At 46.2% G+C, this 27500-nt stretch overlaps 1 protein-coding gene across 1 annotated transcript in view; it reads left to right on the forward strand.

Moving 5' to 3' along the window:
- LOC120055420 (receptor-type tyrosine-protein phosphatase F-like) overlaps positions 1-27500 on the forward strand; it is a 218477-nt gene that overhangs the window by 182835 nt on the left and 8142 nt on the right. The window contains exons 21-26 of the mRNA XM_039003282.1: positions 374-399; positions 5331-5454; positions 8191-8366; positions 19726-19845; positions 20367-20521; positions 21453-21738. Coding sequence (XP_038859210.1) covers positions 374-399; positions 5331-5454; positions 8191-8366; positions 19726-19845; positions 20367-20521; positions 21453-21738 — 887 coding nt within the window. The remainder of the gene's footprint in view (positions 1-373; positions 400-5330; positions 5455-8190; positions 8367-19725; positions 19846-20366; positions 20522-21452; positions 21739-27500) is intronic.

Raw genomic sequence — 27500 nt, forward strand, 5'->3', positions numbered from 1 at the left:
TAAATTAGACATTGAACCCTGTAAGAATCCTGGATCAAGCTGTTGGACAGTTTATGGTATTGAGATCTCAGAAATACAGTGTAACTATGTAACATTTCCTTTCTCCTTTTATGTTACGGGGTGAAAACAGTTTTCATGGGCACACATCCTTTCTAACTGAAAGAGTCACCTTACCTTGATACAATATATATACAGTATATACAAAAGTATGTGGACACCCCTTCAAATTTGTGGATTTGGCTATTTCAGCCACACCCGTTGCTGACCGGTGTATACAATCGAGCACACAACCATGCGATCTCCATAGACAAACATTGGTTATTTAAATGGTCCTTACTGAAGAGCTCAGTGACTTTCAATGTGGCACCGTCAGAGGATGCCACATTTTCCAACAAGTCAGTACGTCAAATTTCTGCCCTGCTAGAGCTGCCCCGGTCAACTGTAAGTGCTGTTATTGTGAAGTGGAAACGTCTAGGAGCAACAACGGCTCAGCCGCAAAGTGGAAGGCCACACAAGCTCACAGAACGGGACCGCCGAGTGCTGAAGCATGTAGCAGGTAAAAATCATCTGTCCTCGGTTGCAACACTCACTACCGAGTTCCAAACTGCCTCGAAGCAACATCAGCACAAGAACTGTTCGTCGGGAGCTTCATGAAATGGGTTTCCTTGGTTGAGTAGCCGCACACAGCCCTAAGATCACCATGCGCAATGCCAAGCGTCAGCTGGAGTGGTGGAGACCTGGAATCTGGAGCAGTGGAAACGTGTTCTCTGGAGTGATGAATCACGCTTCTCCATCTGGCAGTCCGACGGACGAATCTGGGTTTGGCGGATGCAAGGAGAACATTACCTGCCCCAATGTGTAGTGCCAACTGTAAAGTTTGGTGGATGAGGAATAATGGTCTGGGGCTGTTTTTCAGGGTTCGGGCCCCATAGTTCCAGTGAAGGGAAATCTTAACGCTACAGCATACAATGACATTCTAGACGATTCTGTGCTTCCAACTTGGTGGCAACAGTTTGAGGAGACCCTTTCCTGTTTCAGCATGACGATGCCCCTGTACAGAAATGGTTTGTCGAGATTGGTGTGGAAGAACTTGACTGGCCTGCACAGAGCTCTGACCTCAACCCCATCGAACACCTTTAGGATGAATTGGAATGCTGACTGCGAACCAGGCTTAATCGCCCAACATCAGTGCCCGACTTCACTAATGCTCTTGTGGCTGAATGGAAAAAGGCCCTCAGCAATGTTCCAACATCTAGTGGAAAGCCTTCCCAGAAGAGTGGAGGCTGTTATAGCAGCAAAGTAGGGACCAACTCCATATTAATGCCCAGGATTTTGGAATGAGATGTTCGACGAGCAGGTGTCCACATACTTTTGGTTATGTAGTGCACTTAAAAACCTAAATCAATACTATCATCAATATAGTTTTTAATAATAATGCATTTGGCACTAAACTGTCTCCATATATACTTAATTTTTTCGACTGGTGTTGGGGGACTTTCAGACCAGTGTAGTGAGACCTGTGAGTGTCCCAGAGCAAAACGACATGTAGGTGAGAATCTCACCTTTACACAGAGAGGTCATATCAGTGAGTAACTGTTTGGACGCTACAGACAGAAGTTTGGTAGATCAGCTGTTACGACTTCAGACGAGTCCCAAGACGCTTGTGGGGGTCGTAGAGCAAAACGGAAGACACTGTTCTGTTCATGAGTCTCATCTTTCCATAGAAGGGTCAGTAATAGTTTAGTAGGCCAAACCCGTTCAGACGCTACAGACGGTTTTTGTGGGGATTTTTTGTGCAGTATAGTCCGAGGATGTATAGTCCTTAGACCTGTGTTGTTGTATAGGATGTATAGTCCTAGACCTGTGTTGTTGTATAGGATGTATAGTCCTGGACCTGTGTTGTTGTATAGGATGTATAGTCCTGGACCTGTGTTGTTGTATAGGATGTATAGTCCTAGACCTGTGTTGTATAGGATGTGTAGTCCTAGACCTGTGTTTGTTGTATAGGATGTATAGTCCTAACCTGTGTTTTGTATCGGATGTATAGTCCTAGACCTGTGTTGTTTGTATAGGATGTATAGTCCTAGACCTGTGTTGTTGTATAGGATGTATAGTCCTAGACCTGTGTTGTTGTATTGGATGTATAGTCCTAGACCTGTGTTGTTGTATAGGATGTTAGTCTAGACCTGTGTTTTGTATAGGATGTATAGTCCTAGACCTGTGTTGTTGTATAGGATGTATAGTCCTAGACCTGTGTTGTTGTATAGGATGTATAGTCCTAGACCTGTGTTGTTGTAGGTGTATAGTCCTAGACCTGTGTTGTTGTATAGGATGTTTAGTCCTAGACCTGTGTTGTTGTATAGGATGTAAGTCCTAGACCTGTGTTGTTGTATTGGATGTATAGTCCTGACCTGTGTTGTTGTAGGATGTATAGTCCTAGACCTGTGTTGTTGTATAGGATGTATGTCCTAGACCTGTGTTGTTGTATAGGATGTATAGTCCTAGACCTGTGTTGTTGTATAGGATGTATAGTCCTAGACCTGTGTTGTTGTATAGGATGTATAGTCCTAGACCTGTGTTGTTTGAATAGGATGTATAGTCCTAGACCTGTGTTGTTTGAATAGGATGTATAGTCCTAGACCTGTGTTGTTTGAATAGGATGTATAGTCCTAGACCTGTGTTGTTGTATAGGATGTATAGTCCTTAGACCTGTGTTGTTGTATAGGATGTATAGTCCTTAGACCTGTGTTGTTGTATAGGATGTATAGTCCTAGACCTGTGTTGTTGTATAGGCCTAGACCTGTGTTGTTGTATAGGTGGAGTTATCGGTCAATTTGCATATATTCCTATAAGTACTCAAATCATTCAAATTTCAAATCATTCATCTCAATGTCACACATTGGCCCCTTTATTTATAGAAAGACCCGTATCCTGATTCTTTATAGAAAGACCCATATCCTGATTCTTTATTTATAGAAAGACCCATATCCTGATCCTTTATTTATAGAAAGACCTGTATCCTGATTCTTTATTTATAGAAAGACCCGTATCCTGATTCTTTATTTATAGAAAGACCCATATCCTGATTATTATTTATAGAAAGACCCATATCCTGATTCTTTATTTATAGAAAGACCCATATCCTGATTCTTTATTTATAGAAAGACCCGTATCCTGATTCTTTATTTATAGAAAGACCCATATCCTGATTCTTTATTTATAGAAAGACCCGTATCCTGATTCTTTATTTATAGAAAGACCTGTATCCTGATTATTATTTATAGAAAGACCTGTATCCTGATTCTTTATTTATAGAAAGACCCATATCCTGATTATTATTTATAGAAAGACCCGTATCCTGATTATTATTTATAGAAAGACCCATATCCTGATTATTATTTATAGAAAGACCCATATCCTGATTATTATTTATAGAAAGACCCGTATCCTGATTATTATTTATAGAAAGACCCATATCCTGATTATTATTTATAGAAAGACCCGTATCCTGATTATTATTTATAGAAAGACCTATCCTGATTATTATTTATAGAAAGAGACCGCATATCCTGATTATTATTTATAGAGACCCGTATCCTGATTATTATTATAGAAAGACCCATATCCTGATTATTATTTAAGAAAGACCCGTATCCTGATTATTATTTATAGACCAAAGACCCATATCCTGATTATTATTTATAGAAAGACCCATATCCTGATTATTATTTATAGAAAGACCCGTATCCTGATTATTATTTATAGAAAGACCCATATCCTGATTATTATTTATAGAAAGAATTCATTCCTGATTCTGTCAGAAACACTTCTATGGTGTCCAACTCTCCAGGAATCAGAGTGTACCTTCTACTATTCCCAGAATAGTATTTTTAATTCCTGAATTTAAATGGTGTTTTATTGAACCTTTATTTAACAAGGCAAGTCAAATAAGACAAATTCTTATTTACAACGACGGCCTATCCCGGCCCTAACCCGGACGACGCTGGGCCAATTGCGCGCCGCCCTATGGGACTCCCAATCACGGCCGGTTGTGATACAGCCTGGATGAACTATCTAAATTAGAATCTCAATTAGAATCTAAATTAGAATCTCAATTAGAATCTAAATTAGAATCTCAATTAGAATCTCCTGTTCGGTCTGATTGACATGAAATATGTGTCACTTTTTTCTTTTTTTTTCACACTAATATTTTGCAACCACATCCTAGAAAGACCCTCCTTCAATTTGAGTTGTGAGTAACAGATTAGACCTCATGGTAATGTCTCTGGGCCACTTAAACAGAAGTGCCTTTAATGGTAATTCAACTATGGGAAGGTAATAGACAGGTCTTTATAGTAAGACAAATTAACTGATGCAGTAGGTTACAAAGAGCAGTGTGTTAGTGCTAACCCGGGGTCGGAGGGAAGGTGAACAGCTGAGTGATTGATGGACATGGTGCCGGTGTGAGCCTGTTGGATCAATGCACAACAACGAGCGACTGTGTGACATTATCGAGCGGCGAGGAGCGGCGGGGGGGGGGGGGGGAAGAGGCTGTCGCTGTATCACCCGACATCAATAGGGGGTGGGAGGAGAGCAACAGAGGGTGGGGGGAAAGGGTAGATGGAGAGAGATAGAGACAGAGAAAGAGGTGCGACAGCAAGAGAGAAAGAGAAGGTTAAAGAAGTTTTCTTTATTAATTGATGTATTTTTACTTACTGTGAAGTCAGCAGCGGTAGTAATTCAAGGGGAGTGGCTGAGGAGCCTGTAGCTTGACTGCCTGTAAGCCTTTATTTATGTTGGAATACACACTTGTTAATGACTGGTGATGTACAACCTACCGTCTGTTATAGCCTGAGGACTTAATGTCTCTGTCCATCTCTCTCTCTCTCTGTCCATCTCCATCTCTCTCTCTCTGTCCATCTCTCTCTCTCTGTCCATCTCCATCTCTCTCTCTCTGTCCATCTCTCTCTCTCTGTCCATCTCCATCTCTCTCTCTCTGTCCATCTCCATCTCTGTCCATCTCTCTCTCTCTGTCCATCTCCATCTCTCTCTCTCTGTCCATCTCCATCTCTGTCCATCTCCATCTCTGTCCATCTCCATCTCTCTCTCTCTGTCCATCTCTCTCTCTGTCCATCTCTGTCCATCTCCATCTCTCTCTCTGTCCATCTCTCTTTCTCTCTGTCCATCTCTCTCTCTGTCCATCTCCATCTCTCTCTCTGTCTATCTCCATCTCGATCTCTCTCCATGTCATCTCAATCTCTCTTTCTTTACGCTCTCTTCCTCCCTCCCTCTTTCCCTTCCTCTCTCTCCTCTCCTCTCCTCTCCATCAGTCCATAGATCCTGCCCAGCAGTTCACCTGGGAGAATTCCAACATGGAGGTGAACAAACCAAAGAACCGTTATGCTAATGTCATCTCATATGACCACTCCAGAGTCGTCCTGACGTCTGTCGATGGTGAGTAGCTCCTCAGCTTCGTTTATAACTTCTCAATACACTTTTCAGACACCATTGACTCACTGTCAGACTCCGACAGCTGTATAACATGTCATCATTCATTCACCCCTGTAGTAAAAGGTACATACTGTATATCGTCAGTGTTTGAAGCTTGGTGATTTGAGACTTGGCTCCAACAGCCACTCAGTCACCTCAACTTCTCTGGAGATACGGTATCTCTATTATTCTGTATCTCATGCCCTCTCCCTTCCCCCCATGCCCTCTCCCTTCCCCCTCTCCCCATACCCTCTCCCCATGCCCTCTCCCCTTCCTCCATGCCCTCTCCCCTCTCCCCTTCTCTCCATGCCCTCTCCCCATGCCCTCTCCCCATACCCCCTCCCCATGCCCTCTCCTCCCCTCTCCCCATGCCCTCTCCCCTCCCTCCATACCCTCTCCCCATACCCTCTCCCCTCCCTCCATACCCTCTCCCCTGGTCTCTCCCTCCCTCCCTACCCTCTCCCCTCCCTCCCTACCCCTCCCCTCCTCCCTACCCTCTCCCCTCCCTCCATACCCTCTCCCCATACCCTCTCCCCATGCCCTCTCCCCTTCCTCCATACCCCCTCCCCATGCCCTCTCCCCATGCCCTCTCCCCTCTCCCCCATGCCCTCCTATGCCCTCTCCCCTTCCTCCATGCCCTCTCCCCATACCTCTCCCCTCCCTCCCTACCTCTCCCCTCCCTCCATACCCTCTCCCCATGGTCTCTCCCCTCCCTCCATACCCTCTCCCCATACCCTCTCCCCATGCCCTCTCCCCATGCCCTCTCCCCATGCCCTCTCCCCATACCCTCTCCCCATGCCCTCTCCCCATGCCCTCTCCCCTCCCTCCATACCCTCTCCCCATGGTCTCTCCCCTCCCTCCATACCCTCTCCCCATGGTCTCTCTCCTCCCTCCATACCCTCTCCCCATACCCTCTCCCCCTCCCTCCATACCCTCTCCCATACCCTCTCCCCTCCCTCCCTACCCTCTCCCCTCCCTCCATACCCTCTCCCCATGGTCTCTCCCCTCCCTCCATACCCTCTCCCCATGCCCTCTCCCCATGCCCTCTCCCCATGCCCTCTCCCCATGCCCTCTCCCCATGCCCTCTCCCCATGCCCTCTCCCATGCCCTCTCCCCATGCCCTCTCCCCTCCCTCCATACCCTCTCCCCATGGTCTCTCCCCTCCCTCCATACCCTCTCCCCATGGTCTCTCTCCTCCCTCCATACCCTCTCCCCATACCCTCTCCCCTCCCTCCATACCCTCTCCCCATGCCCTCTCCCCTCCCTCCATACCCTCTCCCCATGGTCTATCCCCTCCCTCCATACCCTCTCCCCATACCCTCTCCCCATGGTCTCTCCCCTCCCTCCATACCCTCTCCCCATACCCTCTCCCCATGGTCTCTCCCCTCCCTCCATACCCTCTCCCCATGGTCTCTCCCCTCCCTCCATACCCTCTCCCCATACCCTCTCCCCATGGTCTCTCCCCTCCCTCCATACCCTCTCCCCATGCCCTCTCCCCATACCCTCTCCCCATGCCCTCTCCCCATGCCCTCTCCCCTTCCTCCATACCCTCTCCCCCTACCCTCTCCCCTCCCTCCCTACCCTCTCCCCTCCCTCCATACCCTCTCCCCATGGTCTCTCCCCTCCCTCCATACCCTCTCCCCATACCCTCTCCCCATACCCTCTCCCATCCCTCCATGCCCTCTCCCCTCTTTCCATGCCCTCTCCCCTCTTTCCATGCCCTCTCCCCTCCCTCCATACCCTCTCCCCTCTCCCTTCTTTCCATGCCCTCTCCCCTCTCCCCATGCCCTCTCCCCTTCCTCCATGCCCTCTCCCCTCTTTCCATGCCCTCTCCCCATGCCCTCTCCCCTCTTTCCATGCCCTCTCCCCATGCCCTCTCCCCTCTTTCCATGCCCTCTCCCCTCCCTCCATACCCTCTCCCCATGCCCTCTCCCCTTCCTCCATGCCCTCTTTCCATGCCCTCTCCCCTCCCTCCATAACCTCTCCCCTCTCCCCATGCCCTCTCCCCTTCCTCCATGCCCTCTCCCTTCCCTCCATGCCCTCTCCCCTCCCTCCATGCCCTCTCCCCTTCCTCCATAACCTCTCCCCATGCCCTCTCCCCTCCCTCCATGCCCTCTCCCCTTCCTCCATGCCCTCTCCCTTCCCTCCATGCCCTCTCCCCTCCCTCCATGCCCTCTCCCCTCCCTCCATGTCCTCTCCCAATGCCCTCTCCCCATGCCCTCTCCCCTCCCTCCATACCCTCTCCCCTCCCTCCATGTCCTCTCCCAATGCCCTCTCCCCTCCCTCCATGCCCTCTCCCCTCCCTCCATGCCCTCTCCCCTTCCTCCATGCCCTCTCCCTTCCCTCCATGCCCTCTCCCCTCCCTCCATGCCCTCTCCCCTCCCTCCATAACCTCTCCCCTCTCCCCATGCCCTCTCCCCTCCCTCCATGCCCTCTCCCCTTCCTCCATGCCCTCTCCCTTCCCTCCATGCCCTCTCCCCTCCCTCCATGCCCTCTCCCCTCCCTCCATGTCCTCTCCCAATGTCCTCTCCCAATGCCCTCTCCCCATGCCCTCTCCCCTCCCTCCATACCCTCTCCCCTCCCTCCATGTTCTCTCCCAATGCCCTCTCCCCTCCCTCCATGCCCTCTCCCCTCCCTCCATGTCCTCTCCCAATGCCCTCTCCCCATACCCATCCCCTCCCTCCATGCCCTCTCCCTCAGCTGTTCCTGGTAGCGACTACATCAACGCCAACTACATAGACGGCTACAGGAAACAGAATGCCTACATCGCTACGCAGGGCCCGCTTCCCGAGACCCTCAGCGACTTCTGGAGGATGGTGTGGGAGCAGAGGGCTCACACTATCGTCATGATGACACGACTGGAGGAGAAGTCACGTGTGAGTACAATGACTCTGACCACGTGTACTGTACATACCGCAGGTCTCACTGGTACAACCATCACTTTCAGGTGACGTCCCTCTTGCTGTACTTCTGTAACCAGATAGCTGTCTTGTTATTGTTGTTGTCCATTGTTTGTCTTACTTTGAAGACCTGATCTATGAGTCACTTCTCAGGCCTTTGGACTGCTCCACCCGCTGTCAGTCCTAACAACCCCCCCCCCCCCCCCATACTGCCATGCTTTACATAATGATGACAGAGCAGGGACATCCTGACTCCTTGGACTTCCTGACTCCTTGGACTTCCTATATAATACCCTGACCTTGACCTGGCCCAGATCACATGACAGTCCTGTAGTCAACAAAGTCCCGTCTGCTCTTCTTGGACCAGAGTTCTAAGGCCATCTGATTATATTTATTGTTACCATGCGTCAGCTATGACAGAGATACCCTACAGACACAGTCCTGACATACACCCTGCTGGCCTGCATCAGCTATGACAGAGATACCCTACCCCCTGTCTCAAACACAGTCCTGACATACACCCTGCTGGCCTGCATCAGCTATGACAGAGATACCCTACCCCTTGTCTCAGACACAGTCCTGACATACACCCTGCTGGCCTGCATCAGCTATGACAGAGATACCCTACCCCCTGTCTCAGACACAGTCCTGACATACACCCTGCTGGCCTGCGTCAGCTATGACAGAGATACCCTACCCCCTGTCTCAGACACAGTCCTGACATATACCCTGCTGGCCTGCGTCAGCTATGACAGAGATACCCTACCCCCTGTCTCAGACACAGTCCTGACATACACCCTGCTGGCCTGCGTCAGCTATGACAGAGATACCCTACCCCCTGTCTCAGACACAGTCCTGACATACACCCTGCTGGCCTGCGTCAGCTATGACAGAGATACCCTACCCCCTGTCTCAGACACAGTCCTGACATACACCCTGCTGGCCTGCGTCAGCTATGACAGAGATACCCTACCCCCTGTCTCAGACACAGTCCTGACATACACCCTGCTGGCCTGCATCAGCTATGATGCCGTAGAAAGAACATTACTCCTGTTCTGTGCCTGTGCAGGGGAGAGATGGAGAGATGCTTCCAGACAGAGACAGATAATGAGGCTGTAGAGGTGAATGTCAGGTAGAAGATAGGAGAGACAGAGATAATAGAGGACATGTAAAACAGAGACAGATAATGAGGCTGTAGAGGTGAATGTCAGGTAGAAGATAGGAGAGACAGAGATAATAGAGGACATGTAAAACAGACAGAGACAGATAATGAGGCTGTAGAGGTGAAGGTCAGGTAGAAGATAGGAGAGACAGAGATAATAGAGGACATGTAAAACAGACAGAGACAGATAATGAGGCTGTAGAGGTGAAGGTCAGGTAGAAGATAGGAGAGACAGAGATAATAGAGGACATGTAAAACAGACAGAGATAATAGAGGACATGTAAAACAGAGACAGATAACGAGGCTGTAGAGGTGAAGGTCAGGTAGAAGATAGGAGAGACAGAGATAATAGAGGACATGTAAAACAGAGACAGATAACGAGGCTGTAGAGGTGAAGGTCAGGTAGAAGATAGGAGAGACAGAGATAATAGAGGACATGTAAAACAGACAGAGATAATAGAGGACATGTAAAACAGAGACAGATAATGAGGCTGTAGAGGTGAAGGTCAGGTAGAAGATAGGAGAGACAGAGATAATAGAGGACATGTAAAACAGAGACAGATAACGAGGCTGTAGAGGTGAAGGTCAGGTAGAAGATAGGAGAGACAGAGATAGAGGACATGTAAAACAGAGACAGATAACGAGGCTGTAGAGGTGAAGGTCAGGTAGAAGATAGGAGAGACAGAGATAATAGAGGACATGTAAAACAGACAGAGATAATAGAGGACATGTAAAACAGACAGAGATAATAGAGGACATGTAAAACAGACAGAGATAATAGAGGACATGTAAAACAGACAGAGATAATAGAGGACATGTAAAACAGACAGAGATAATAGAGGACATGTAAAACAGACAGAGATAATAGAGGACATGTAAAACAGAGACAGATAACGAGGCTGTAGAGGTGAAGGTCAGGTAGAAGATAGGAGAGACAGAGATAATAGAGGACATGTAAAACAGAGACAGATAACGAGGCTGTAGAGGTGAAGGTCAGGTAGAAGATAGGAGAGACAGAGATAATAGAGGACATGTAAAACAGAGACAGATAACGAGGCTGTAGAGGTGAAGGTCAGGTAGAAGATAGGAGAGACAGAGATAATAGAGGACATGTAAAACAGACAGAGATAATAGAGGACATGTAAAACAGAGACAGATAACGAGGCTGTAGAGGTGAAGGTCAGGTAGAAGATAGGAGAGACAGAGATAATAGAGGACATGTAAAACAGACAGAGACAGATAATGAGGCTGTAGAGGTGAAGGTCAGGTAGAAGATAGGAGAGACAGAGATAATAGAGGACATGTAAAACAGAGACAGATAATGAGGCTGTAGAGGTGAATGTCAGGTAGAAGATAGGAGAGACAGAGATAATAGAGGACATGTAAAACAGACAGAGATAATAGAGGACATGTAAAACAGACAGAGACACATAATGAGGCTGTAGAGGTGAAGGTCAGGTAGAAGATAGGAGAGACAGAGATAATAGAGGACATGTAAAACAGAGACAGATAATGAGGCTGTAGAGGTGAAGGTCAGGTAGAAGATAGAAGAGACAGAGATAATAGAGGACATGTAAAACAGAGACAGATAATGAGGCTGTAGAGGTGAAGGTCAGGTAGAAGATAGGAGAGACAGAGATAATAGAGGACATGTAAAACAGAGACAGATAATGAGGCTGTAGAGGTGAAGGTCAGGTAGAAGATAGGAGAGACAGAGATAATAGAGGACATGTAAAACAGAGACAGATAACGAGGCTGTAGAGGTGAAGGTCAGGTAGAAGATAGGAGAGACAGAGATAATAGAGGACATGTAAAACAGACAGCGATAATAGAGGACATGTAAAACAGAGACAGATAATGAGGCTGTAGAGGTGAAGGTCAGGTAGAAGATAGGAGAGACAGAGATAATAGAGGACATGTAAAACAGAGACAGATAATGAGGCTGTAGAGGTGAAGGTCAGGTAGAAGATAGGAGAGACAGAGATAATAGAGGACATGTAAAACAGACAGAGATAATAGAGGACATGTAAAACAGAGACAGATAACGAGGCTGTAGAGGTGAAGGTCAGGTAGAAGATAGGAGAGACAGAGATAATAGAGGACATGTAAAACAGACAGAGACAGATAATGAGGCTGTAGAGGTGAAGGTCAGGTAGAAGATAGGAGAGACAGAGATAATAGAGGACATGTAAAACAGACAGAGACAGATAATGAGGCTGTAGAGGTGAATGTCAGGTAGAAGATAGGAGAGACAGAGATAATAGAGGACATGTAAAACAGACAGAGATAATAGAGGACATGTAAAACAGACAGAGACAGATAATGAGGCTGTAGAGGTGAATGTCAGGTAGAAGATATGAGAGACAGAGATAATAGAGGACATGTAAAACAGACAGAGATAATAGAGGACAGAGGACATGTAAAACAGACAGATAGAACCGCAGCCGTGTGACTCAGAGTCTGACAGAGGAGGTTTCAGTCACTCAAACACTAGGGGGGGTGTGGTGACGTGTGTCTCTGACGGGGCCTGTTTGTGGCAGTGTGGGAACAGAGATGGAGACTAGAGGTGTCAGGATTGTTGTTTACATCCTCTGAACTGAGAGATACAATGGTCTCTGTTTAGACTGAGAGACACAATGGTCTCTGTTTAGACTGAGAGACACAATGGTCTCTGTTTAGACTGAGAGACACAATGGTCTCTGTTTAGACTGAGAGACACAATGGTCTCTGTTTAGACTGAGAGACACAATGGTCTCTGTTTAGACTGAGAGACACAATGGTCTCTGTTTAGACTGAGAGACACAATGGTCTCTGTTTAGACTGAGAGACACAATGGTCTCTGTTTAGACTGAGAGACACAATGGTCTCTGTTTAGACTGAGAGACACAATGGTCTCTGTTTAGACTGAGATACACAATAGTCTCTGTTTGAACTGAGAGACACAATGGTCTCTGTTTAGACTGAGAGACACAATGGTATCTGTTTAGACTGAGAGACACAATGGTCTCTGTTTAGACTGAGACACACAATGGTCTCTGTTTAGACTGAGAGACACAATGGTCTCTGTTTAGACTGAGAGACACAATGGTCTCTGTTTAGACTGAGAGACACAATGGTCTCTGTTTGAACTGAGAGACAGGGAAATGTCCGTTTACAGGAGAGAGTATTTATAGGAGAAAAGGTATGCCTCTTTTATCTGGTACTGCATCCAAATGTCAGCTCTCCTGTTGTCTACACAGTTTCTGTCTGGTTAAGATAGCAGTACTGTTGCTTCCTCCTCCCTTCCTCTCTCTCTCTCCCTTCCTCCCTCCCTCCTTCCCTTTCCGTCCCTCTTCATGTATCCCAAATCGATGAGAGAGCGTATCCTAGTAGCCTTTAACAAGTCGGCATTTTCAACAGGCTTTCCATTGACTTTGACCTTCTGTTTGGTGACAACAACATGCTCTGCATTCGCCCGTCTCGAATGGAACCCTGTTGTAGTGCACTACCTAAAGCAGGTTACCAGTGGGGGCGCGGCCCACTGTCTGTCTGTTCTCGCTATGCTCTGAAGAAGATTGGATCTGAATGGCACATTGAAGATAATGTGGACTGTTTCAGACTGTCAGTGGAGCTGATGAGGTTGTTTCTGGTCTTCTAAATCTGTTATTTCTTGGTGTATAAAGCAGACTTGGGGTTTAACTAGTATTTATAAAACGTGTTGTTTGGATCCTGAATTGATAACAGGGGAGTTATTCACGAGTTATTCACGATTACCCAGATTCCCTGGGTAGTAGAATGGATTACCAGTCCGTTTGGATAGCAACCATGCCAGTAGAATGGATGATCAGTCCGTTTGGATAGCAACCATGCCAGTAGAATGGATGACCAGTACGTTTGGATAGCAACCATGCCAGTAGAATGGATGACCAGTACGTTTGGATAGCAACCATGCCAGTAGAATGGATGACCAGTCCGTTTGGATAGCAACCATGCCAGTAGAATGGATGACCAGTCCGTTTGGATAGCAACCATGCCAGTAGAATGGATGACCAGTCCGTTTGGATAGCAACCATGCCAGTAGAATGGATGACCAGTCCGTTTGGATAGCAACCATGCCAGTAGAATGGATGACCAGTCCGTTTGGATAGCAACCATGCCAGTAGAATGGATGACCAGTCCGTTTGGATAGCAACCATGCCAGTAGAATGGATGACCAGTCCGTTTGGATAGCAACCATGCCAGTAGAATGGATGACCAGTCCGTTTGGATAGCAACCATGCCAGTAGAATGGATGACCAGTCCGTTTGGATAGCAACCATGCCAGTAGAATGGATGACCAGTCCGTTTGGATAGCAACCATGCCAGTAGAATGGATGACCAGTCCGTTTGGATAGCAACCATGCCAGTAGAATGGATGACCAGTCCGTTTGGATAGCAACCATGCCAGTAGAATGGATGACCAGTCCGTTTTGGATAGCAACCATGCCAGTAGAATGGATGACCAGTCCGTTTGGATAGCAACCATGCCAGTAGAATGGATGACCAGTCCGTTTGGATAGCAACCATGCCAGTAGAATGGATGACCAGTCCGTTTGGATAGCAACCATGCCAGTAGAATGGATGACCAGTCCGTTTGGATAGCAACCATGCCAGTAGAATGGATGACCAGTCCGTTTGGATAGCAACCATGCCAGTAGAATGGATGACCAGTCCGTTTGGATAGCAACCATGCCAGTAGAATGGATGACCAGTCCGTTTGGATAGCAACCATGCCAGTAGAATGGATGACCAGTCCGTTTGGATAGCAACCATGCCAGTAGAATGGATGACCAGTCCGTTTGGATAGCAACCATGCCAGTAGAATGGATGACCAGTCCGTTTGGATAGCAACCATGCCAGTAGAATGGATGACCAGTCCGTTTGGATAGCAACCATGCCAGTAGAATGGATGACCAGTCCGTTTGGATAGCAACCATGCCAGTAGAATGGATGACCAGTCCGTTTGGATAGCAACCATGCCAGTAGAATGGATGACCAGTCCGTTTGGATAGCAACCATGCCAGTAGAATGGATGACCAGTCCGTTTGGATAGCAACCATGCCAGTAGAATGGATGACCAGTCCGTTTGGATAGCAACCATGCCAGTAGAATGGATGACCAGTCCGTTTGGATAGCAACCATGCCAGTAGAATGGATGACCAGTCCGTTTGGATAGCAACCATGCCAGTAGAATGGATGACCAGTCCGTTTGGATAGCAACCATGCCAGTAGAATGGATGACCAGTCCGTTTGGATAGCAACCATGCCAGTAGAATGGATGACCAGTCCGTTTGGATAGCAACCATGCCAGTAGAATGGATGACCAGTCCGTTTGGATAGCAACCATGCCAGTAGAATGGATGACCAGTACGTTTGGATAGCAACCATGCCAGTAGAATGGATGACCAGTACGTTTGGATAGCAACTTCAGAATCTCAGAAATAACACCTGGCTATTGTTCAGAATGTCTGGTGAAGGGATGAAACAAAACTAATTTACTTTTTTATGAAATCATGTCATTATTTATTTATTTATATACAGTGGGGGAGAACAAGTATTTGATACAGTGCCAATTTTGCAGGTTTTCCTACTTACAAAGCATGTAGAGGTCTGTAATTTTTATCATAGGTACACTTCAACTGTGAGAGACGGAATCTAAAACAAAAATCCAGAAAATCACATTGTATGATTTTTAAGTAAATAATTTGCATTTTATTGCATGACATAAGTATTTGATAACCTACCAACCAGTAAGTATTCCGGCTCTCACAGACCTGTTAGTTTTTCTTTAAGAAGCCCTCCTGTTCTCCACTCATTACCTGTATTAGTTGAAGTCGGATGTTTGCATACACCTTAGCCAACTACATTTAAACTCAGTTTCTCATTTCCTGGCGTTTAATCCTAGTAAAAATTCCCTGTCTTAGGTCAGTTAGGATCACCACTTTATTTTAAGAATGTGAAATGTCAGAATAATAGTAGAGAGAATGATTTATTTCAGCTTTTATTTCTTTAATCACATTCCCAGTGGGTCAGAAGTTTACATACACTCAATTAGTATTTGGTAGCATTGCCTTTAAATTGTTTAACTTTGGTCAAACGTTTCAGGTAGCCTTCCACAAGCTTCCCACAATATGTTGGGTGAATTTTGGCCCATTCCTCCTGACAGAGCTGGTGTAACTGAGTCAGGTTTGTAGGCCTCCTTGCTCGCACACGCTTTTTCAGTTCTGCCCACAAATTTGCTATGGGATTGAGGTCAGGGCTTTGTGATGGCCACTCCAATACCTTGACTTTGTTGTCCTTAAGCCATTTTGCCACAACTTTGGAAGTATGCTTGGGGTCATTGTCGATTTGGAAGACCCATTTGCGACCAAGCTTTAACTTCCTAACTGATGTCTTGAAATGTTGCCTCAATTTATCCACATAATCTTCCATCCTCATGAAGCCATCTATTTTGTGAAGTGCACCAGTCCCTCCTGCAGCAAAGCACCCCCACAACATGATGCTGCCACCCCCGTGCTTCACGGTTGGGATGGTGTTCTTCGGCTTGAAAGCCTCCCCCTTTTTCCTCCTAACATAAAGATGGTCATTATGGCCAAACAGTTCTATTTTTGTTTCATCAGACCGGAGGTAATTTCTCCCAAAAATACGATCTTTGTCCCCATGTGCAGTTGCAAACCGTAGTCTGGCTTTTTTATGGCGGTTTTGGAGCAGTGGCTTCTTCCTTGCTGAGCGGCCTTTCAGGTTATATCGATATAGGACTCGTTTTACTGTGGATATAGATACTTTTGTACCTGTTTCCACCAGCATCTTCACAAGGTCATTTGCTGTTGTTCTGGGATTGATTTGCACTTTTCGCACCAAAGTACGTTCATCTCTAGGAGACAGAATGCGTGGTACCTTCAGGCGTTTGAAAATTTCTGCCAAGGATGAACCAGACTTGTTTGAAGGTAGGCCTTGAAATACAACCACAGGTACACCTCCAATTGACTCAAATGATGTCAATTAGCCTATCAGAAGCTTCTAACGCCATGACATCATTTTCTGGAATTTTCCAAGCTGTTTAAAGGCACAGTCAACTTAGTGTATGTAAACCTCTGACCCACTGGAATTGTGATACAGTGAATTATAAGTGAAATAATCTGTCTGTAAACAATTGTTGGAAAATTGACTTGTTAACAAGAATATTCGTGGAGTGGTTGAAAAATGAGTTTTAATGACTCCAACATAAGTGTATGTAAACTTCCGACTTCAACCGTATATATGTATATATATATATATGTTTCCTCTGCTTCGCGTCGGGTTTTAAAACAGTCCTTAGCCGTTATCACACAACAAGCCCAGCGTTCTCATGTCTTATTGCTTAATTTTCTTCTTTCAAGCTTGATTGAGCTTCAAATCAAATTGTGTTCGTCACGTACACAGTCTACAGCAGGTATGAAAGATGCAGTGAAATCCTTACGCTCCCTCAACACTGCAGTACATGTATCTATATCAATAAGGTAGGTAATTAGAAGGTAGTATATAGTAGTTAACTGATACGGATACAATAGGGGAAAGGGGGAATACCTAGTCAGTTGTACAACTGAATGCATTCAACTGAAATGTGTCTTCTGAATTTAAACCCAACCCCTCAATCAGAGAGGTGCAGGGGGGGGCTGCCGTAATTGACATCCACGTCATCGACGCCCGGGGGAACAGTGGGTTAACTGCCTTGTTCAGGGGCAGAACGACGGATTTTTGACCATGTCAGCTCGGGGATTAGGTTACTGGCCCAACGCTCCTACTCACTGAGCTACCTGCCGCCCCACACAATAGCATACACAGTATACATTATGAATGTGCTATGTCAAGTATGACTTTATTTACAATTATAACAAAACATGTATTTTTACTGCTCTAATTACGTTGGTAACCAGTTTATAATAGCAATAAGGCACCTCAGGGGTTTGTGGTATATGGACAATATACCACGGCTAAGGACTGTATCCAGGTACTCCACATTGCGTAAGAACAGGTCTTAGCCGTGGTTTATTTGTATTATTATGGATCCCCATTAGTTCCTGCCAAGGCAGCAGCTACTCTTCCTGGGGTTTATTATGGATCCCCATTAGTTCCTGCCAAGGCAGCAGCTACTCTTCCTGGGGTTTATTATGGATCCCCATTAGTTCCTGCCAAGGCAGCAGCTACTCTTCCTGGGGTTTATTAAGGATCCCCATTAGTTCCTGCCAAGGCAGCAGCTACTCTTCCTGGGGTTTATTATGGATCCCCGTTAGTTCCTGCCAAGGCAGCAGCTACTCTTCCTGGGGTTTATTATGGATCCCCGTTAGTTCCTGCCAAGGCAGCAGCTACTCTTCCTGGGGTTTATTATGGATCCCCATTAGTTCCGGCCAAGGAAGCAGCTACTCTTCCTGGAGTTTATTATGGATCCCCATTAGTTCCTGCCAAGGCAGCAGCTACTCTTCCTGGGGTTTATTATGGATCCCCATTAGTTCCGGCCAAGGAAGCAGCTACTCTTCCTGGGGTTTATTATGGATCCCCGTTAGTTCCTGCCAAGGCAGCAGCTACTCTTCCTGGGGTTTATTATGGATCCCCATTAGTTCCTTCCAAGGCAGCAGCTACTCTTCCTGGGGTTTATTATGGATCCCCATTAGTTCCTGCCAAGGCAGCAGCTACTCTTCCTGGGGTTTATTATGGATCCCCATTAGTTCCTGCCAAGGCTGCAGCACCTGCATTGCTTGCTGTTTGGGTTTCTGTACTGGGTTTTAGGCTGGGTTTCTGTACAGCACTTTGAGATATCAGCTGACGAAGGGCTATATAAATAAATTTGATTATATACAATTCAAAACATTACATGACACTTTTCACAACACATTCGGTGTGTTCCCTCAGACTACTCTACTATCACATATCTACAATACAAAATCCATGTGTACATGTGTGTGTAGAGTCTACATCTTATCATGTATAAGCGTGTGTCTGTGCCTGTCTCTTCACAGTCCCCGCTGTTCCATAAGGTGTAATTGTATCTGTTTTTAAATCTGATTCTACTGCTTAAAACCACATACCACACCTCCTCGTTCCTTATTGCTGAAATATACAGTGGCTGTATCACAACCAGCCGTGATTGGGAGTCCCATAGGGCGGCGCGCAATTGGCCCAGCACAATTGGCCCAGCATCGACCGGGTTTGGGGAGGGTTTGGCCGGTGTAGGCCGTCATTGTAAATAAGACTAGTTAAATAAAGGTTAACATTTGAAAATATATATATTTTTAAGTTGAATCTGCAAAAGACTCCAGTGTTGGCTAGGAGCTAGGAGCTAGGAGCTAGCAACAGGGTGGGCGTTATCTGTTTACGCCAACTTGCCCGGCGTAATGGAACCAACGTCAAACACTTCCTGTCTGGCACTCATTATTGGAAAGGAAAATAAACACTATTGGAACCCAGGTGTGGATAGATGTTGTGTCAGGTCTAGTCTGTGTGTATCTGTCATGTTATATAGTTGTGGTCCCAAGCATTCAGCCGTTACCTCTCTAACATCCGGCTTGGTAGAGGGGAAGGTTTGTCCCACAGACTGATGTGTCCAGGTGGTCACTCCTGCTGTCTCCCTCTAGGCTACCGTGACTGGATGAATTAGAGACATAACGTTGGACGCGTCCCAGACAGCACCTTGTACCCTATGTCGTAGTAGTGCACTATATAGAGAAATAGGGTGCCATTTTGGAACACGTTACATTATGTCATAACCCAGAACAGCATTCTGGGTAGTGGGTAGCAGACATTTTCCACAAATGGTCTCCGAAGCGAACATAAACGACGGATGCTGATGATCCAACCAGCTATTAGCTCGTTGATAATAACACAGCTTGTCTGTCTGGAATGTTCAGCCTGTTCCATTGAGGGATAGTGGAGCTGGTATGCCACGAGGATTTGGAGAGATATTGGGCAATATTGTCTGTTACTGCGATGCCTGTTACTGCGATGCCTCTCACCAGCGTACCTCATTGTTGTGCATTGGACCAGGAGTTTTCCCTGGTCAACATGACCTGACTAGGAAAGCTGCCGGAACCCCAGTGTATGATATTTAGAGAAGCATGAGGTGTTCCAGACCAGGTGAAACTCTGGACCCGACTGATTGTGTTCTTCCTCCTCTACCAGGTGAAGTGTGACCAGTACTGGCCTGTCAGAGGGACAGAGACCTATGGTATGATACAGGTCAGCATGTTGGATACTGTGGAGCTGGCTACCTACAGCGTACGCACCTTCGCCCTCTACAAGGTAAGGGACTCTCATTCTGTCTCTGTCTCTCTCTGTCTGCCTGTCTCTCTCACTCGATCTCTGTCTCTCTCTCTCACTCAATCTCTGTCTCTCTCTCTCTCTCTGTCTCTCGCTCTCTCTGTCTGTCTCTCTCAATCCCTGTTTCTCTCTCTCTCGATCTCTGTTTCTCTCTCTCGATCTCTGTTTCTCTCCCTCTAGCTCTCTCTCGCTCGCTCTGTCTCTCTCTGTCTCTTTTTCTCTCTCCCTCTCCCCATCCCTAGCGTATGGAATCACCTGTCTGTTTCATTCTCTTTTTCATTCATTCTTCTTCATTCCATTGCATCCCTCGATCACAACTTATCATTCTACTAACTCACCTCTCAGACCAGCGGGATGGTTGGTTGGTTTCACTTTCATGTCTAACCCCTCTGCTATCCATCTGGAACATGCTTCATTAACACACACACACACACACACACAATAATGAACACCATAAACAATATCGTTCCCTTCGTTGACTTTCTCCGGGTTTTCTCCTACAGAATGGTTCCAGTGAGAAGCGTGAGATTCGTCAGTTCCAGTTCATGGCCTGGCCGGACCATGGGGTACCAGAGTACCCCACCCCCATCCTGGCCTTCCTACGACGGGTCAAAGCCTGCAACCCCCCTGACGCTGGGCCCATGGTGGTACACTGCAGGTAAACTATACTGTTTTTGCGACTGCACTTGAAGAAACTTTAAAAGTTCTTGAAATGTTTCCGTATTGACTGACCTTCATGTCTTAAAGTAATGATGGACTGTCGTTTCTCTTTGCTTATTTGAGCTGTTCTTGACATAATATGGACTTTAGTCTTTTACCACCCTTACGTTGTCAAAACACAACTGATTGGCTAAAACGCATTAGGAAGGAAAGAAATTCCACAAATTAACTTTTAACAAGGCACACCTGTTCATTGAAATGCATTCCAGGTGACTACCTAATGAAGCTGGTTGAGAGAATGCCAAGTGTGTGCAAAACTGTCATTAAGGCAAAGGGTGGCTATTTGAAGAATCTCAAATATAAAACATGATTCCATATGTGTTATTTCATAGTTTTGATGTCTTCACTATTATTCTACATTGTAGAAAATAGTAAAAAATAAAGAAAAACCCTTGAATGAGTAGGTGTGTCCAAAGCATTGCATTTGGCCTTACTGCTACCGATACAAACACAATGAATAACAGATTCACTACATGGAACAACAGGTAGTCCCCAAAACAAATCTACGTCAAGTTTGTTCTGAAATGCCTGTCCTATATCTGAGATATATTTTTGGGACATGTATTTATCGAAGATCAATAAAATACTGCAGTAAAACCAGCCAGAAAAAAAGTTGATGAGGTACATGTTTGAAAAGTCTCCTAGATATTACTGTATAACCCTGACGTTGCCCCTCTACGATTAATAAAGTTGTATTGAATTCAATTGAGATAGGTCCAACTAAATGTTTCCCCTCTCTCCTCCCTCAGTGCGGGCGTGGGTAGAACAGGCTGCCTCATCGTGTAATGGTAACCTCTCTCCTCCCTCAGTGCGGGCGTGGGTAGAACAGGCTGCCTGATCGTGTAATGTTAACCTCTCTCCTCCCTCAGTGCGGGCGTGGGTAGAACAGGCTGCCTGATCGTGATCGAGGCCATGCTGGAGCGTATGAAGCATGAGAAGTCAGTGGATGTCTACGGTCATGTGACGTGTATGAGAGCTCAGAGAAACTACATGGTGCAGACCGAGGACCAATATGTCTTCATCCACGAGGCCCTGCTAGAGGCAGCCACCTGTGGCCTCACTGAGGTCCCCGCACGCAACCTGTACGCACACATCCAGAAACTCACCCAGCCGCCCACGGGGGAGACCGTCACCGCCATGGAGCTGGAGTTCAAGGTAATATTATTAATAATAATATGTAGAATCTTCATCGTCGTCATCGTCGTAATGAAAATGACCTCTGGACCTTTAGACACGTAGATCAGAATTTGGATTGGATAGGTGTATGCCATTGTTACCCAATACATTCCTAGTTGAGGATTCTCTCCCAGCCTATCAGATGTTGAATCACTACTCCTGTGATTGGACAGTGACCGCGGAGATGTTTCAGATCTGTTACCTTTTTTAAATTGTTTTTATTTTTGGAAATTGTTCCGCAGGGCTACAAACGGGGCAGCCAGTTGCCCAGGTTCTACAGTAGTTTTAAGTTTATTGTCCCAGAAAATGACCATATAAAACAACGTTGAACATATACATTCACATGGCTCACAATGACATACAGTTCAAGTCATAGAGCTGACAGCCATCAATACTACTACAATGATGTAGTCCATCAAGTCATAGGGCTGACAGCCATCAATACTACTACAATGATGTAGTCCATCAAGTCATGGAGCTGACAGCCATCAATACTACTACAATGATGTAGTCCATCAAGTCATAGAGCTGACAGCCATCAATACTACTACAATGATGTAGTCCATCAAGTCATGGAGCTGACAGCCATCAATACTACTACAATGATGTAGTCCATCAAGTCATAGAGCTGACAGCCATCAATACTACTACAATGATGTAGTCCATCAAGTCATAGAGCTGACAGCCATCAATACTACTACAATGATGTATGGATCCCCACTAGTTCCTGCCAAAGCTGCAGCTACTCTTCCTGGGGTCCAGTTAAATTAAGGCAGTTTTACAATTTAAAAAAAACATTACAATACATTCGTAACAGAATTCATAACACACTAAAAGTGTGTGCCCTCAGGCCCCTACTCCACTACCACATATCTACAGTACTAAAGATATGTGTGTGTATAGTGCGTATGTTATCGTGTGTGTGTGTGTGTCTCTTCACAGTCCCCGTTCTTCCATAAGGTGTATTTTTATCTGTTTTTTAAAATCTGATTCTACTGCTTGCATCAGGAGATATCTACTGCAGCCCTCAGAGATATCTACTGCAGCCCTCATCCTCCACATACAACACCCGTTCTGCCAGTCACATTCTGTTAAAGGTCCACAAAGCACACACATCCCTGGGTCGCTCGTCTTTTCAGTTCGCTGCAGCTAGCGACTGGAACGAGCTGCAACAAACACTCAAACTGGACAGTTTTATCTCAATCTCTTCATTCAAAGACTCAATCGTGGACACTCTTACTGACAGTTGTGGCTGCTTTGTGTGATGTATTGCTGTCTCTACTTTCTTGCCCTTTGTGCTGTTGACTGTGCCCAATAATGTTTATACCATGTTTTGTGCTGCTGCCATGTTGTGCTGCTACCATGTTGTGCTGCTACCATGTTGTGTTGTTTGTTGCTGCCTTGCTGTGTTGTTGTCTTAGGTCTCTCTTTATGTAGTGTTGTCTCTCTTGTTGTGATGTGTGTTTTGTCCTATATTTATATTGTATTTATTGATTTATTTTTAATCCCAGGCCCCCGTCCCCGCAGGAGGCCTTTTGCCTTTTGGTAGGCCGTCATTGTAAATAATAATTTGTTCTTAACTTACTTGCCTAGTTAAATAAAGGTTCAATAAAAATCAGTTACCTGGTGTGGAATAGAGCTCCATGTTATCATGCCTCTATGTAGTACTGTGCACCTCCCATAGTCTGTTCTGGACTTGAGGACTGTGAAGAGACCTCTGGTGGCATGTCTTGTGGGGTATGCATGGGTGTCTGAGCTGTGTGCTAGTTGTTTAAACAGACAGCTCGGTACATTCAACATGTCAATACCTCTAACAAATAAAAGTAGTGATGAAGTCAATCTCTCTTCTACTTTGAGCCAGGAGACATTGACATGCATATTATTAATGTTTGCTCTCTGTCTACATCCAAAGACCAGCTGTGCTGCCCTGTTCTAAGCCAATTGTAAATTTCCTAAGTCATTTTTTTGTGGCACCTGACCACATGACTGAACAGTAAAGCCTGTAGGACCTGTCTTGTTGATAGTGCTGTTAAGAAGGTAGAGCAGCGCTTTATTATGGACAGACTTCTCCCCATCTTAGCTACTGTTGTATGTTTTGACCATGACAGTTTACAATCCAGGGTTACTCCAAGCAGTTAAGTCACCTCAACTTGCTCAATTTCCACATTATTCATTACAAGATTTAGTTGAGGTTTAGGGTTTATTGAATGATTTGTCCCAAATACAATGCTTTTAGTTTTGGAAATATTTAGAACTAACATTTTCCTAACCACCCTTTCTGAAAATAACTGCAGCTCTTTGTTAAGTGTTGCAGTCATTTCAGTCGCTGCAGTAGCTGATGTGTATAGTGTTGAGTCATCGGCATACATGGACACTCTGACTTTACTCAAAGCTAGTGGCATGTCGTTAGTAAAAAAAAAAAATTAAACTAAGGTGCCTAGACAGCTGCCCTGGGGAATTCCTGATTCTACCTGGATTATATTTGAGAGGCTTCCATTAAAGAACACCCTCTGTGTTCTGTTAGACAGGTAACTCTTTATCCACATTGCAGCAGGGGGTGTAAAGCCATAACACATACATTTTTCCAGCAGCAGACTATGATCGATAACGTCAAAAGCCGCACTGAAGTCTAACAAAACATCCCCCACATTCTTTTTTTATCATCAATTCATGAATAGGCCTGTCTTGCTTATATGATTATGATGTCATAATGCTTCTAGACAGTGTGTCATAAAGTGTATTTTCTACAAGATATTTAAAATATGATGGAGGGAAAAAAAACAGGACTGTAAAACAACAAAGGATGTTGGGAAACAAACATTCAAACAAAAGGTCATTTCGTGGCAGGGGGAAAACAAATTTGAATAAATGTGGATTTTGACACTCTTATGTAGGTGTCATAACCAGCCATAAAATAACACTATACATGTCACAACAGATGTAAATATATGTGTCATGACAGTGTTATGACAGGTAATAAAAAGTTATGTCAGCTGTTATGACATGGTTATGAATGTGTTATGACACTGGGTGTCAAGTAAAGTGTTACCGAAAAGGAGAAGACAGACTCTATTGTACGACTTACTAAATAGAGTCATTAAGGTCATGCTTACATGATATCCAGCGGTCTGTAGCTCTTCCGGTGGTAGAAGGAGAGAGAGGGAGAGGATACGAGTGAGAGATGGGGACAGGGGGGGAGAGAAAGAGGAGCGATGGTGATTGTGGGACTACAGCCCTGCCGTTCAAGCCCAGGCAGTCTGGCCACCACACACAGAGCAACACCAGGTCTGTCCACTCTCTCCTGTGAGGTCCATCTGTGGTGTGAGAGCTGCCAGGTCCAGCACTGAGCCAGCCACGCCTCTCCACTCCCCCACTCGCATCTCTCCAGCAGGCTCTGCCAGCTCTGCGGACACCCAACATCATCTACTATAGCCATTACAACCATTTTATACCCACCATGCCTTACTGTTACTATCAGTAAAGTCCTGCTGCTATTAATGTGATGTACATTAATGAACCCCTATTAAAGAAACACAATAAAGTGAAGTACATGTGAGTGATACTCTCTCCCCTCCTCCTTCTCTCTCCCTCCTTCTCTCCCTTCTTCTCTCTCCCTCCTTCTCTCTCCCTTCTTCTCTCTCCTCCTACTCTCTCCCCTCCTCCTTATATCTCCCTTTTTCTCTCTCCTCCTACTCTCTCCCCTCCTCCTTTTCTCTCCTCTTCCTTATATCCCTTCTTCTCTCTCCTCCTTCTCTCTCCCCTCCTCCTTCTATATCCCTTCTTCTCTCTCCTCCGTTTCTCTCCTCCTTCTCTCTCCCCTCCTCCGTTTCTCTCCTCCTACTCTCTCCCCTCCTCCTTCTATCTCCCTTCTTCTCTCTCCTCTGTTTCTCTCCTCCTACTCTCTCCCCTCCTCCTTCTATATCCCTTCTTCTCTCTCCTCCGTTTCTCTCCTCCTTCTCTCTCCCCTCCTCCGTTTCTCTCCTCCTACTCTCTCCCCTCCTCCTTCTATCTCCCTTCTTCTCTCTCCTCTGTTTCTCTCCTCCTACTCTCTCCCCTCCTCCTTCTATCTCCCTTCTTCTCTCTCCTCCGTTTCTCTCCTCCTTCTCTCTCCCCTCCTCCTTCTATATCCCTTCTTCTCTCTCCTCCGTTTCTCTCCTCCTTCTCTCTCCCCTCCTCCGTTTCTCTCCTCTTCCTTATATCCCTTCTTCTCTCTCCTCCGTTTCTCTCCTCCTACTCTCTCCCCTCCTCCTTCTATCTCCCTTCTTCTTTCTCCTCCGTTTCTCTCCTCCTTCTCTCTCCCCTCCTCCTTCTATCTCCCTTCGTTTCTCTCCTCCTTCTCTCTCCCCTCCTCCTTCTATATCCCTTCTTCTCTCTCCTCCGTTTCTCTCCTCCTTCTCTCTCCCCTCCTCCGTTTCTCTCCTCCTACTCTCTCCCCTCCTCCTTCTATCTCCCTTCTTCTCTCTCCTCTGTTTCTCTCCTCCTACTCTCTCCCCTCCTCCTTCTATCTCCCTTCTTCTCTCTCCTCCGTTTCTCTCCTCCTTCTCTCTCCCCTCCTCCTTCTATATCCCTTCTTCTCTCTCCTCCGTTTCTCTCCTCCTTCTCTCTCCCCTCCTCCGTTTCTCTCCTCTTCCTTATATCCCTTCTTCTCTCTCCTCCGTTTCTCTCCTCCTACTCTCTCCCCTCCTCCTTCTATCTCCCTTCTTCTTTCTCCTCCGTTTCTCTCCTCCTTCTCTCTCCCCTCCTCCTTCTATCTCCCTTCTTCTCTCCTCCGTTTCTCTCCTCCTTCTCTCTCCCCTCCTCCTTCTATATCCCTTCTTCTCTCTCCTCCGTTTCTCTCCTCCTTCTCTCTCCCCTCCTCCGTTTCTCTCCTCCTACTCTCTCCCCTCCTCCTTCTATCTCCCTTCTTCTCTCTCCTCCGTTTCTCTCCTCCTTCTCTCTCCCCTCCTTCTATCTCCCTTCTTCTCTCTCCTCCGTTTCTCTCCTCCTTCTCTCTCCCCTCCTCCTTCTATCTCCCTTCTTCTCTCTCCTCCGTTTCTCTCCTCCTACTCTCTCCCCTCCTCCTTCTATCTCCCTTCTTCTCTCTCCTCCGTTTCTCTCCTCCTTCTCTCTCCCCTCCTCCTTCTATATCCCTTCTTCTCTCCTCCGTTTCTCTCCTCCTTCTCTCTCCCCTCCTCCTTCTATCTCCCTTCTTCTCTCTCCTCCGTTTCTCTCCTCCTTCTCTCTCCCCTCCTCCTTCTATATCCCTTCTTCTCTCTCCTCCGTTTCTCTCCTCCTTCTCTCTCCCCTCCTCCTTCTCCCCTCCTCCTTCTATATCCCTTCTTCTCTCTCCTCCTTCTCTCTCCCCTCCTCCTTCTATCTCCCTTCTTCTCTCTCCTCCGTTTCTCTCCTTCTCTCTCCCCTCCTCCTTCTATCTCCCTTCTTCTCTCTCCTCCGTTTCTCTCCTCCTACTCTCTCCCCTCCTCCTTCTATCTCCCTTCTTCTCTCTCCTCCGTTTCTCTCCTCCTTCTCTCTCCCCTCCTCCTTCTATCTCCCTTCTCTCTCCTCCGTTTCTCTCCTCCTTCTCTCTCCCTCCTCCTTCTATCTCCCTTCTTCTCTCTCCTCCGTTTCTCTCCTCCTTCTCTCTCTCCTCCTTCTCTCTCCCCTCCTCCTTCTATATCCCTTCTTCTCTCTCCTCCGTTTCTCTCCTCCTACTCTCTCCCCTCCTCCTTCTATCTCCCTTCTTCTCTCTCCTCCTTCTCTCT

The sequence above is a fragment of the Salvelinus namaycush genome, chromosome 11, assembly GCF_016432855.1.
Source record: "Salvelinus namaycush isolate Seneca chromosome 11, SaNama_1.0, whole genome shotgun sequence".
In the NCBI taxonomy this organism is placed as follows: Eukaryota; Metazoa; Chordata; class Actinopteri; order Salmoniformes; family Salmonidae; genus Salvelinus; species Salvelinus namaycush.